The 14,778-nt window shown below is 39.8% G+C and overlaps 1 protein-coding gene across 3 annotated transcripts in view; it reads left to right on the top strand.

The window, feature by feature from the left end:
• UNC13D (unc-13 homolog D) overlaps positions 1–14,778 on the top strand; it is a 235,702-nt gene that overhangs the window by 124,001 nt on the left and 96,923 nt on the right. For all 3 annotated transcript variants that reach the window (XM_073608142.1, XM_073608143.1, XM_073608140.1), the window contains 5 exons: positions 4,236–4,333; positions 6,045–6,096; positions 6,205–6,335; positions 8,802–8,922; positions 10,297–10,440. In XM_073608142.1, coding sequence (XP_073464243.1) covers positions 4,236–4,333; positions 6,045–6,096; positions 6,205–6,335; positions 8,802–8,922; positions 10,297–10,440 — 546 coding nt within the window. The remainder of the gene's footprint in view (positions 1–4,235; positions 4,334–6,044; positions 6,097–6,204; positions 6,336–8,801; positions 8,923–10,296; positions 10,441–14,778) is intronic.

Here is a 14,778-nt window from a genome sequence, read left to right as displayed (position 1 = left end):
AGTAATGTGGGGGTATTGCAGAGTAATGTGGGGGTATTGCAGAGTAATATTGGGGTATTGCAGAGTAAGGTGGGGCATAGCAGAGTATTGCAGAGTAGTGGGGATGGCTGAGCATGGATGGATGGATGGTTGGATGTCTCTGTGCAGCGCTGTGGGCACTACACAACCAGCCCACAGCGCTGCAGTCATCCATCCATCTCCCTCTCCTCCACAGTGTACCGATCGGTACACAGGAGGGGAGGAGAGGAACCGGCGTCATCAGACGCCGCCGGTCTGTTTACATGTGATCACGCCATCATTTGACGGCGCGATCACATGGTAAATGGCCGCGATCAGCGGCCATTTACCGGGATCCGTGATGCGCCGGGTCCTGAGGACCCGGCGGTCACGGATGTGTTCGGGTGCGCGCCCCAGGGGGCGCGCGAGAGGGGAATTCTGAGAGGACGTCATATGACGTCCTCCCAGAGTTAAGCAACTGCCCTGCAGCCGTCATTCGGCTATGGGCCGGTTGTTAAGTGGTTAATAGGCATGCTTATTGCTTAAAGTGGTTGTAAACCCTTCCATATACCCAACAAAGTGACTGGCCTCAGGTGATACACACAGATTAAACAAATCCTCCAACATATGTTGTACTTGTTTATCTGCAGTTTTCTCTCCTCTACAGCTGTTCAAAGTGCAGAATGTATAGGGCCTGTCTGAGCTTTCCGATAGCAGGAGGTAGGGAGCAGAATTTACACTCTGCACAGCTCAGATAGAGCTAATTGTAGGGAAGGGACACAGTCCCCTTCACACAGGAACAGAGCTGAGGCACTCAATCACAGGGGTGCTGGAGCTCCCTCCACTGTCACTTTTTTATTTCTTGGTGTCAGAAAAACACGTCAGAAATTACTCATGCAGTAAGCAGAGAAACGAGGCAGCAGATAGAAATGACACCCAGTGCTCTGGATAGAGACAAATACACACTATAGAGGGAAATGATTTGTTCATATTTCATGTCTGAGGTTTACAACCACTTTAATTGTTGCCAGCATGTGTGCCAAAGTAAACTTTACATATCTGCATAAATTCCTGATATGTCAACATATACAGCAAAAGTACAATAATAATAATACAGAAAATTAAAAAAAACAGCCCTTTTTCTTCAGTCAAGGACATTACCTAGTCTAAAGCTGGCCATAGACGAGTAGTCTTTCCTCTCCTCCCCCCCTTCCATTTGCTTTGAATGAGCAGTTCATGTTAGTTGTGGTCATGTGCACTGCTCTATGCATACTACAAATCCAATAGTCAAAGGCATAAGTAGAGCCTTCAGGGCCCCCCTGACCTTTATTACAGTCCCGCAGCGGGATTTGTTCTGCAGCAGGCCCTGCCCCTGCCTGCCATCTTGGGATGGGGTTCCCACCTTTTCTTCAAGCCAAACCTGAACACTTTAGCAGTCCACAGCAATTTTTTTTGTAGTAAACACTATACACATATTTTGTGATTAAATAACATTTCTAATCATATGTATTTAATCACAAGAGTCCCCCTTTACATCAGAGTCCACAGAGTTTGCCCTTTACATCTGAATCTACAGAGTTCCCCTTACATCTAAATCCACAGAGTTCCCCTTACATCTGAATCCACAGATTTCCCCTTACATCTGAATCCACAGATTTCCCCTTACATCTGAATCCACAGATTTCCCCTTACATCTGAATCCACAGATTTCCCCTTACATCTGAATCCACAGATTTCCCCTTACATCTGAATCCACAGAGTTCCCCTTACATCTGAATCCACAGAGTTCCCCTTACATCTGAATCCACAGAGTTCCCCTTACATCTGAATCCACAGAGTTCCCCTTACATCTGAATCCACAGAGTTCCCCTTACATCTGAATCCACAGAGTTCCCCTTACATCTCAACTGGCAGAGTTCCCCTTACATCTGAATCTGTAGAGTTCCCCTTACATCTGAACTTGCAGAATTCCTTACACTGTATGGAAGAACTCTGCAGACTCTAATGTATGGTAGAACTCTGGGGGCTCTGATTTAATAAGGAACACTGAGAACTCTGATGTAAGGAGAGGACTCTGATGTAAGGGGGAACACTGCAGACTCTAATGTAAAGAGTTACTCTGATATCAGGGGGGTCTGTGGTAACAAGAGCCCCCACTTACATCATAGTTCCCAGCATTCCCCTTTAATCAGGGTTCCCAGTGCCCTCCCTACATCAGAGTTCACAGCGTTCCCCCTTACATCAGAGCCCCACCCCATTTAAGTCAGGGTTCCCAGAGGCCCCCCTTACATCAGAGTCTGAAGAATTTCACTGTAAGTGGGAGCTCTGTGGACTCTAATGTAAAAGAGGAACTCTGACGTAAAAAATGCTCTGGGAACCCTGATTTAAGTGGGGGGGGGGGGGGGCTCTGATATAAGGGGGAGCGCTGGGGATTCTGGTGTAAAGGGGAACTCTGATGTAAGGGGGTCTCTGCTCACCAAAGCCCCCACTTACATCTGAGTCCCCCCGACATTAGTGTAGAGGCAGGAGAGAGAAGGTAGGGAGGGGGACACTTCAGTCACTATGGAAGGTGAGCTCACTCACCCCAGGAAGGAGGTTCAGGCAGTTTCCGCTATGCATAGTTCCTCCACCATGTACAGTAGCTGTTAGCTTCTGAGCTTTCCTGCTCACTCATCTCTTTTCTGAGCACAGTTCTGCCAGGAATTGAAGTGTGGGAGGGGCTGCAGGCACACATAGGAGGAGAGGGACGGGAGGAGGAGGAGCAGATCCAGCCTTTTCTTTCTCTCCTTTCCTGTTTGTGCAGAGAGGGGAGGTAGTGGGCTATCAGTGCTGGGTCTGAGCACTGTGAGAGAGAGTGTAATAGAAACTCTCTGCTTACAACTGATACCAGCAACCCTGCTGTGGTGCCACAGTCCAGGCTCCTTGGGTCCTTCCACAGTGGTGGAACTCCAGGGCCCAGTCACAAGTGCGACCTTTGTGACCCTAGTAGTTCCGCTACTGCAGAGTTCATAGTCCATCTCAGGCGTGAGTTAGAGCCCTTTCACACTGGGGCGGTTTGCAGGCGCTATCGCGCTAATAATAGCGCCTGCAAACCGACCCGAAAGTGCCGCTGCTTTCATTCCAGTGTGAAAGCCTCGAGGGCTTTCACACTGGAGCGATGCACTGGCAGGACGGTAAAAAAAGTCCTGCTAGCAGCATCTTCGAAGCGGTAAAGGAGCGGAGTGTATACCGCTCCTTCACCGCTCCTGCCCATTGAAATACCGCTATACCGCCGGTTTTGCGGTGGTATTTAACCCTTTCTCGGCCGCTAGCGCGGGGTAAAACCGCCCCGCTAGCGGCCGAATACCGACGGTAAAACGCCGCTAATAATAGTGGCGTTTTACCGCCGACGCCGCCCCAATGTGAAAGGGCTCTTAGGGAGGGTGGCTATGCCCCTACGTACAGTGAAGCATGAACATGGCCACCCTCTTACAGGAAATCAGAACACAGCAGCAGAAAAAAGGAATTTGAGGATTTGGAGAAGGCTGAGAGCAATAGAAGGGACTTTTCTAAGTTACAATACACCCTTGAATATATATTTTTCTTTTTTAAACCAGCGTTTAGTGCCACTTTAAATCAGTATAAAGCTTTGGCAACAAACTTTTCATCCCAAGTTTGTACAAAAGACAAAGGGGGTACTAGTTGTCTATGAATAAAAAAAGATTTTTATAAGCCGTTAAGGAAAGGGTTCTTTACAGTGAACCTGCTCCATTGAGAGCCAGTCACACTCTTATGTAATGCGAATTGGATGTGGTGAAAACCGCATCCAATTCGCACATATGTGAACCTGACCTTACTGGAGAGAGCAAGACCTGGTACAGCTGTGCATGATAGCCAATCAGCTTCTAGCTTCAGTTTGCTCAATTAAGCTTTGACCAGAAAAACCTGAAGCTGATTGGTTTACACAGCTGCACCAGATTTTGCACTCTCCAGTTTTAGTAAATCAGCCCCCATATGTGAGAAATGGTCACTCAAATTCTGCTGGGAAACCAACACATCTGGGAGTGTCTATCTCTGTGGTCCCCCTCAGCCCTCTTCTTTAGTTCTTCTGTTGACCTCCATGGTACTGCCGCCCTGTTAAAGGATAACATATCAGATTCTGTGGAAGATTATTTTGGTTTTCAGAAAAATTGATTACATGTTGACTGCTTTAGTTCCCTTTCTTCCAGAATAACTATAACATATGTCATTTCTTGCAGGGCTATGAGGAAAACCTGAAGTCTTTGCTAAGTCTGGTGGCAGATGTCACCACTGACCTTCAGAATTGTTACAAATACTTCAATAAGTGTTTTATCAAGTAAGGAGTTAAAGAAGTACACTTTTCTGTATATATTTGTAATTATCTAAACACAGAGATACTTGTTGCTGTGCTGTACACAAGCTAAATTAAAACTGAACTTCATGTATGATTCTAATTGAACACTTACATTGGTCAAGCTTAGACCTATGTAAGTAACCACATCTAATACCTGAGGGACCACTGGACAATCACAGTAGTAGTCAGTGCTTCTACAGTGATCACTGTGATTTCAAGGTCCTGTGCTGAGTAGTTGCCCCACTAAATAATAACCAGGGGGGGGTGGCTTGCTCTGGACTGCCGCCATTTAAAGAATGTCTTGTATTTTTTTCAATGAATACAAAGCATTCTCTGATTAGACAAGGTGGCGATAGTGATGTATCCAGCCCATCCAATCTGAAAATGTCTTGTAATCGTGGAAAAAAAAAATACAAGGCATTCTGTGAATGACAGCAACACAGAACCCAGAAGATTATGGCGATCACTGTAGTAGCGCTGGCTGGTAAAGTGATTGTTAATAATAATGCATACTGGTGCGCAAACCACCAACAAGACTGTAAATAGAATAGTAAATATCGGTGATAAAGCTGCCACCCTAAAGGTGTTCCCACACCACGAAATAACTATCAATAATAATAATAATAATAGGTAATGTGGCGCTAAATCCAAAAATTGTACAAAACAATGATGTGAAAAATCAGTAAATAATCAAATAATATTGTGAAACAACCACGTAAATGGAGATTTTACACGAAAATCCAAATAATAATTGTGTCAACAACAATTAATCTACCATCATAATGTGTACCAAAGGTTATGATGAACCATCGCTACAACAAAAATAGGTGTGGATATCCCTATTTGTAAATCACTAATGAATCGCATACATAAATCCAAACCAATAAATCCAAAAAGTGACTGAATCCCAACAGCACCCAATATATATAAAGTATAGACATTAAATAAAATGCAAAGTATAGAAAATCAGTGAAAATAGTGATGAATAGATTCTGTGTATAAAATATTTAGTGTATATAAAGTAGCAGTCCAAAAAATAAATAAAAATGTTTAAATTCATACAAAAAATCGTGCACCCGATAACAAGTCCCATACACTGTGCAATCCGGATTGTGGCAATCTCCAGGACATGGTGAAAATATTAGTACTGGTAACAGCTCCCCAGTGCAGTCCCCCCAGCCTCTCACCTTAAGGCTGATCGATAACAGCCCAGTGAATACAATCCAGATGGATGGACAGCTCCACGATCCTCCCCTAAAGCACTCTCCTATGGATCTCCTGTTATGATACCGCTCTCTGCTCCCAAGGCACCCCAGTAAGTCAGCCAGGCAATACAAAAGAGGGGAAGGAATACTCCATGGTGTAGTATCAAATACAACCAAATTTATTAAAAGTATCCACTTACATTAGTAAAAGAAAACGAGCACACACAGCTGATTCCCCATCCTGGCCGTGATCGGGAAAAGCCGAACAAGACAGGACCCGCCTCTCCTCCCTGATGCGTTGCATGACCGTCACGTCACTTTTTCAAAGGGTATCCTACTTAAGATTTTATTAATATACAATATTAAGATTTGTTTTTCCCTTAGGCGTGAAGCAGTTAAGATAAAATACTTGTCATTCCTTTAAAAGCTAAGCCTTTTCTGGTTCTGGTCCACAATTTCTACATCTAATAGTTCTCTTGTCTCCTTAGCACTATGAAGATTGATGTTTTCAGTCTGACGTTCCAGGAACTGGAGGAACTGGTATATGTCTCTAATTCTTTTACAATGTTACCTGCATAACTTTGGCTCCTTCCCATCTGACCTACCAATTTATTTTTATTATTTTTTTTTTTTTTTTCATTTCTTCAGGTTTCCCAAAATGTATTAAGTCAGCTCCCACCTGCCAACCACAGCTCTCGCCAGCAGCTCTCTGACTCGTTGTATCAACTTTATCTCATTCTGCGTGAACTTCACAATCTTCATAAATTTCTACCAAATAGGTAATCTTCAGGCAGAAGAGACAGCTGGGGGCAAGATTACACCTTTAGATGGCAGTGTCCTTACATAGTTGTGATCACAAAATCAGGCATAGCCCCATAACAGACTTGCAGTGCCTAATGCCGCATACACACGAGCGGACTTTGACCGGACTGGTCAATTCGACTGTGTGTGGGCTTCATCGAACCTGCAGCTGACTTTTTTGGTCGAAAATCTGACGGACTTTCGTTTTGGAACATGTTTCAAATCTTTCCGACGGACTCGAGTCCGGTCGAAAAGTCCGCTCGTCTGTATGCTAGTCCGACAGACGAAAACCAACGCTAGGGCAGCTATTGGCTACTGGCTATCAACTTCCTTATTTTAGTCCGGTCGTACGTCATCACGTACGAATCCGTCAGACTTTGGTGTGATCGAGTGTAGGCAAGTCTGTTTGTTGGGAAAGTCTGTTGGAAGTCCGCCAAAGGTCCGTCGGATAGATCGTCGGACCAGTCTGGTCGAAAAATCCGCTCGTGTGTACGCGGCATTACAGATGTTTTGGTATCCTATCTCTGCAGAGATTATTTCTATCTTATCAAACTAATGAAATTATTAATTAAAAATATCATTAAGGCCCTGTTTTATTTATTACAGATAATTATATAGCACCATCAATGTATGCAGCACTATATATTGTGATATTGGGGTGTTTAGCTCAGTGGTAGATGCATCTTCACGTAGTGAGTCCACAGCAGTCAGTTATCAGGTTTGAGGGCATGGCAGCCCATTTTTATTAACAGGAACAAAATAAAAGTTTATACACATGATTTCCCACACAGGGGTTCTTCTTCAGTAAATTCATACAACCGAAAATGCCAAGCCTCCTGGCTCCTAGGCTTACTTTGCCTTGCAGTTCCCTGCTGAACCAGCCTACTCCTGGCCTCAACAGAACTCTCCAGACCCCTGGGTTTGCTTACTGTTCCCCAGACTTCAGGACTTCCTTCAGCCCCCTTGGACTTCCTAGTCGCCTCGGCTCTCCCAGCCTCCCAGACCCTTCTCTGGTCTCCCAGGCCCTTGTAGCCGTCCCAACCTTCCCAGTCCTTCAGACACCAAGTCCCCCCTTACCAGGGATGTCGTCTCACACAGGGCAGACAGTTTTTCAGACACAGGTCTGTCTTGATACAGCAGCAGCAAGCTGCACACACTCCACCTTCCTCCACTCTCTGCTCTCACCAGCCCCTCGTTATATGGGCTGTGTGCACCTGGGCACACAACCAGCTGGCTATCCATAAGACCTGGTCACAGGGTTGAAGATTCCATCCCACCCAAGACTCTGAGGAATCTCCAAACTACAGAGCCCCATCTAAAGATAGTAAAATCCGGAGAAAGCTGCCAGAGTAGATTTCTCCTCTCAAAATAATTGCTCTGTAGCCTTGCAGTCACCTGACATGCAAACTCTGTGTCCATTTTCCATCCCTTTTCACAGTGACAGGGACTCTCACTATTACAATATATATATATATATATATATATATATATATATATATATATATATATATATATATATATATATATATATATACATATATATATACACAGTATATACATTTTTCAGATGAGTTTTTCATACGTTGATGTGCATCGAGGGGCCCATCAATATAAAGGGGAGATCAGTTAAAAGGAGCACGTCTCAGTACCCATGTGTTTTGCAGCGTATGATGATGCATGATAAAACCATAATTTGCTATTATTAACTCATTTAATCCCTTATTTTTTGCTGCTGAGTTTCTTTTTTTGCATGTAAACTTTTTGCATCTAATTTGTGTCTGTAGCACTTGAAACCGAATAGTAAGAACAAATCACAGAATAACATTTTTTTAACCCTAAATAATTTAACCATAAATTTGTGGTTACTATTTTAGTTAACTCTTATTTTTTTTTTACTTTTTTTTTTCATCTTAAATTAATGTTCGTTTTTGTAGGGCCAAATCAAAGCGCTCAAGGGTAGGGGGGTCCACTTTAGCATCCTAGCCCTGGGAGGACCTTTTGATATACTGAAGGCAGTGTAGTTATAGTGCATGATGTGACTGATATCTGTTGGCTGGCCACCAATGTCAACAGCTATTATTAGGAGTACTCTCTAGGGCTCTGGGAAACAATGTGGATAATATTAGCAGTAATACAGTAATGCAGTATTAACATATTTACTCTTTGCACAATTATATGTCTAGTTATATAGACAGTACATCCAAGGCGCGGAGTAACTTTATTATTAATATGTGAAAGGGGGCTATGTCAGATCTGCAATATAGGTCACCAGGGTAAATAAACAGCGTACTGCAAAGGGGGTAGCTAAGGAGCCAGTAAGTTTAATATAATAAAACAGGATCCTGTGGTTTATAGTTACATCCTTGACAAAAAACAATATTTCTTGCTTGAAGTCACATAATGTAATCTGAGAAATCACACTGGACCTTCTCTCCATCTTCTAGGAATGGAACTCTACCACTGTCTGAATCCCACCGATGGTTTGCAGATGCGTTGCCTTGCTGGTTGAAGAAGGCTTATTCCACTGCACTTGAGAGAGTCCAAAGAGCTGTACAGATAGACCTGGTAAGAACACTTATTACAAAAAAAGTAATTTTAAAAAAGTCTGATCTAAGTAAAAAGTGAGTTATTGCTTTAAAATAAGAAGAATTAAAATGACGGGTGAAAGAATATCCTGCTATGTAAGGCTCTGCGACTTTTGGGGATCCCAAACCTTACTTTGCTGTAGGGTGATTCCAGCAGTTACATACAGCATAGCAAAGCTGAGCCAACCATTACCAACTGGTTCTTTTTTACTCCTCTACCAGGACTGTGTAAGAAACCAAATGACTACATTTACATTAAAAACATATAAAAAAAAGGATTTTGGTTATTTTTATAAATTTGTTATCATGTATGATCATAGTCAATGATCATGTATGATGTGTTTAAAAAAAAAAGTAATAAAAGGGGACATGGCTGAGTTCAGGTACACAATGCCAACTCCATAAAGACATGGTCTGATGAGTTTGGTTTGGAGGAGCTCATGTGTCTTTCACAGAGACCTGCTGTCAACCCTAAAACACCTTTGGGATGAATTCTATCACTGATTTTGAGCCAGGCCTTCTACTCTTTTAGATGAATGGGCAAACATTTCCAAAGACACAGTCCAAAATCTTGTGGAAAGACTTCTCAGAAAAGTAGAGTCTCTTACAACTGCAAAGAGGGTGCCAACTTCATATCAATGCCCATGACTTTGAAATAAGATGTCCAAAAACCTCATCAAGGTGTGAGGGTCAGGTGACCATATGGTGCATGTTTGTACATTTAACAAATTTTATACAGTGGTTTGGCAAGGTTTACAGTACCTGAGTCTGTACATGATTCTGTATTGCAATGAACGTTTGGTAACCTCTAGAGATGAGCTTGGGTGTCTTCAGGACTAATCTCTAACCCAAACTTTGAACTCCCACATTTTTGTACTACAATGAGCTGCTGTTTGGGTCAATCCCAGCCCTGCAACTCACGTGGGAATAACCCGGTGGGCAGCTCATTTGAATACAAAAAAACGGTATTTCAGGTTAAAGGTAGGTTTGGAGAACACCCAAGTTCATCTCTAAACCTGCATGCTCCTGGTACTATAGGGTTGCCTCTTCATCCTTTTAAAACTGAACACATATTAATTACACAGGTTCTGAGGCTAATTGAATGCAGATAAGGCTCTAAGTGAGTTTATTGACCACCTTAATCAGCCACAGAACTTGTGTAATTAATATGTGTTCATGTTTAACGGGATGAGGTGGCAACAAAAGCAAATTAAGTAGGTGCCATTCATTATCATAAACTAAAAAACTGCTAAAGCCATCGTTCAACAGTCTGCTGTACCTGGAGACAGATGATGGATACAACCAGGAGTATACCTGCAGTGCTAATGATATATTGTAATGTTGTCTTTTTTAGCTGGTTCCACTGTCAGAGCTGCAGAAGCACAGTTCTTCCACGGTTGACCTGTCAACATGCTTCACCCAGATTGGACGCACATGGCAGCAGCTGGCCTGGCCTGATCCTGAGGAAGCATTTATGATAATGGTGAAATTCACTGAGGTAAGGAGTGACCGCACTGCAAGTCTGCAGTATATAGAAATCTAGTCATTACACACCAACTGAAGAAGCCTCGTCAAAACTTTTCATTTTGGGTGGAATGATAGAGGAAGGGGTGGTATATCCAGGTATTACCAACATTTTCAGGGTTTTCTAAAAACTGTTTCCTTTATTCTCATGCCTCTTCTGCCATATTTGGAAAAGTTTGGAAACAGTGAACACAGCGGTGGGATTTCAGAAAGAGTATCATTTCATTCATTAATTTAGCTTTCGGCTGGGGAATCTCTCAACAGACTACTGAATGTGGTCAGTTATAGAGCCCTGTGTAGGAAGATGTCAAAGATTTGCCCCACTGTGAGCATTGCAGTACCTCTGTACACCAGTTTGGAGCTGATCACAATTACTGCTAGCTTCCTAATATGAGAACTGGTGGTCATTTTTTTAAGAATATGTGGCTGGCATAGTGACAGGTTCTAAAGTGGTAGTCGTTAGAACTACCTGGATTTGGCCCACATGTGTCAATCATGATACTAATGCTGGTGCAAATGCTTGCCTGAATTAGGCATAGGTAGTTGCAAAGGAAGTTGGCACCAGGAAAGTGTTATTAGTGTTTTACTGAATTCCCCTGAATATTTATTTTAGAGATGTGTACGATGGAAAAATTTGTTTCGGATTAATTTGTAAAGTTAATAATTGCATTGTCATATTCGTTATGTTAGAATGGTTCATTATTTTCGAATCTATATTCGTTCTTTTTTTATTCTATTCTAATGTATTTTATTTTATTCTATTTTATTCCTTTATTTTCTAATCTGTTTTATTCTATTCATTTATTTTCTGTTCTATTCTTTTCTATTTTCTTTTATTTTCTTTTATATTCCCTTATTTTATATTCTGTTCTGTTTTTTTTTTTTTTTATTCTATTCTATTCTATTGACTGCTATAAAGCAGACTTAGTAGGAATCATCATCTTATTTCACTGTTCTACCTTACTGTATTTATTGCAAAATGTTTCCATTTTAAATTCAAATTGATTTTTAAATTAATTTTCAAATTCGGATAGTTTGTTTTGTTATAATTTATTTTGGATTTGTTAAAATGTGTTACTATTGTGATTTGTAAATTCAGATACATCCGATTTTGTCCAAATTTAGATTCGTAACTAAACGAATCGAACATGTCTAATTTCTTTTGTTTTTTCATAAATGGGTGTCAGCCCTGCTAAATACATTGAAGAAACCTTACTCCCCCCCAACAGGGAGGGTGACCGTTGCTCATAATTTCTACGGGGCCATAACACAACACTAACCTATCACCCAACTATCTCTAACACTTATTGTCACCCCATTATTTATCCTTTCCACCTCCCTAACCTTAGCACTTTATCTTCCCACTAAAATTATCCTTAGCCTACCTTCAATGCTAACACATCACCCTTAACTACCCAAACAAGTCTACCTTTTACAAAAAATAATGAATGTACATATATTTGCATGTAAAAAAGTGTGCATTTATTTATTTATCTATTTATGTATTTGCATAGGAGCCTGCAAAGCATTGCACCAGCGATCAGTGGATTGCGTATGCAATGTCAGTCTCCTGCAGACTCTTCCTCCAGTACTGAGGTATGGGCTTTCAGTTGGAGAACTGGAGGAAGTGTCAATGGACTATACATACTAGATGTTGCATTGAGAGCTACAAGTCTATCTCTCATGTTTATTCTTCATAGATCTTTATTAACTACTTCCCACCCAGGCCAATTTCTCTCCTACATGTAAAAATCTGCATTTTTTTTGCTGGAAAATTATAGAGAACCCCCAAACATTATACATATATTTTTAAGCAGAGGCCCTAGAGGATAAAATGGTGGGTGTTGCAATTTTTTATGTCACACGGTATGTGCGCAGAGATTTTTCAAACACATTTTTTTGGGGGGGAAAAATACACTTTAATGCAAAAAAAAATCCACAATATATATTTTTTTCCACAAATAATTTTATTGAAATAATACAGGTACATGTGAAAAAGAAAAAAACCCACAGTACATAACCCATTTTTTTGGTAAAACATAAGAGAAGATGTTACACTGAGTAAATAGATACCTAACATGTCTTGCTTTAAAATTGCGCACGCTTGTGGAATGGCGCCAAACTACGGTAATTAAAAATCTCCATAGGCGACAGTTTAAAAAGTTTTTACAGGTTACCTGTTTAGAGTTACATGGGAGGTCTAGAGCTAGAATTATTGCTCTCGCTATAACATTCGTGGCAATACCTCACATGTGTGGTGCGAACACCGTTTACATATGCGGGCACAACCTACGTATGTGTTCACTTCTGCACGCGAGAAGGGGACAAGGGGACAGGAGAGATTTAATTTAAAAAAAAAAAATTTAATTATTTTAGTTTTAGGGTTTTTTTTTTTACACTGTCCCTTTTATTTTTTTTATCACTTTTTATTCCTATCACAAGAAATGTGTACATCCCTTCTGATAAAAATAAGGCATGACAGGTCCTCTTCATGGAGCCATCTGGTGTCTATAAGACCCCATATCTCTCCTCTACCCTGGAAAGCATGAGATAAAAAAAAAAAAACATTGATCTCTGCTTTCCAGAAAAAAATGGCAGTGTTTACATCTGCCAGAGCCAGAAGTGATGTCATGGCAATGCTTCCGGCCTCCCAGGATCATAGAAATAGCCAGGCACCATCCGGTCAGCGGCCAGCTCTATGGTAACCCGGCGGCATTGCCGGATCCGCTCTCGCACACATAAGTGAACATATACGTAAGTTGCGCACGCATATGTAAACAGTGTTCACACCACATATGTGAGGTATCACCTAATGTTAAAACAAGAGCAATAATTCTAGCACTAGACCTTCTCTGTAACTCTAAACAGGTAACTGGTAAAGGTGTTTAAAGTGTCAAGATTTTTAAGTGCGGTAGTTTGTCGCCATTCCACGAGTGTGAGAAATTTTAAAGCGTGACATGTTCGGTATCCACTGTATTTACTTGGCGTAACATCATCTTTCATATTATACAAAAAATTGGGGTATATATTGTGTTTTTTTTTTAATTAAAATTCATTTTTCCCCCAAAAAAAAATGCATTTGAAAAACCGCTGCGCAAATACTGTGTAACATAAACATTTGCATTTCCTAGGGTCTCTGCTAAAAATATGTGTGTATATATATATATATATATATATATATATATATATATATATATATATATATATATATATATATATATATATATATATATATATATATATATATATTATGTTTTGGGGGTTATAAGTAATTTTCTAGCAAAAAATACTGATTTAAACTTGTAAATAAACATGTGCACTGCCGAAAAATGTGTTCGTTTTCGCTTCGTTCGTTTTTTGGGGAGGTTTTTTCGGGTCATTCGTTATGATCGAAATTCGTAAATTCGAAAATTTGTAAATTTGAAAATTCGTAATTTCATAAATTCAAAAATTTGTAAATTCATAAATTTGAAAATCCAGTAATCAGAAAATTCATAAATTTGAAAATTTGAAAATTCAAAAATCTGAAAATCTGGAAATTCAAAAATTCGGAAATTCAAAAAATTTGAAAATTAGAAAATCCAAAAATAAGAAAATTAGAAAATCCGAAAATAAGGAAATTCTAAATAATAGCTAACTAATTAACTAATAATAACTAACTATTAAATTATAGGTATTGGAATTTCCTTTCAAATTTGGCTGTTAGTCAACGTAACAAACATGAATTTATCCAAAGTTACGAATTATCCGAAACCAATGGAACGTAACAAATTAAAAATAATACTTAACAATTATAATAATAATAAAAACTTTTTTTTATTATTATTATTATTTATTATTAATTAGTTCCATTCCATTTGTTTAGATGCGGCATCTGTTATTTCGAATAATTTGTAACTTCGGATAAATTTACGAACTATCTGAATTTATACGAAGTTACAAATTATTTGAAATAACAGATGCCGCATCTAAACAAATGGAATGGAACTAATTAATAATAAATAATAATAATAAAAAAAGTTTTTATTATAATTGTTAATTATTATTTTTAATTTGTTACGTTCCATTGGTTTCGGATAATTCGTAACTTTGGATAAATTCATTCATTCGTTACATTGACTAACAGCCAAATTTGAAAGGAAATTCCAATACCTATAATTTAATAGTTAGTAATAGTTAAGTTATTATTAGTCAGTTATTTCAGGTTTTTGAATTTTCGTTCTTATTTTTGGATTTTCGTTAATTTGGATATTTACGAATTAAGGAATTTGTCGAAATTTGTTAAACGAATTCAGAACGAAACAAATTGCAC

The sequence above is a fragment of the Aquarana catesbeiana genome, linkage group LG12, assembly GCF_042186555.1.
Source record: "Aquarana catesbeiana isolate 2022-GZ linkage group LG12, ASM4218655v1, whole genome shotgun sequence".
Taxonomy (NCBI): Eukaryota; Metazoa; Chordata; class Amphibia; order Anura; family Ranidae; genus Aquarana; species Aquarana catesbeiana.
This window is presented reverse-complemented; position numbering and strand designations above follow the sequence as displayed.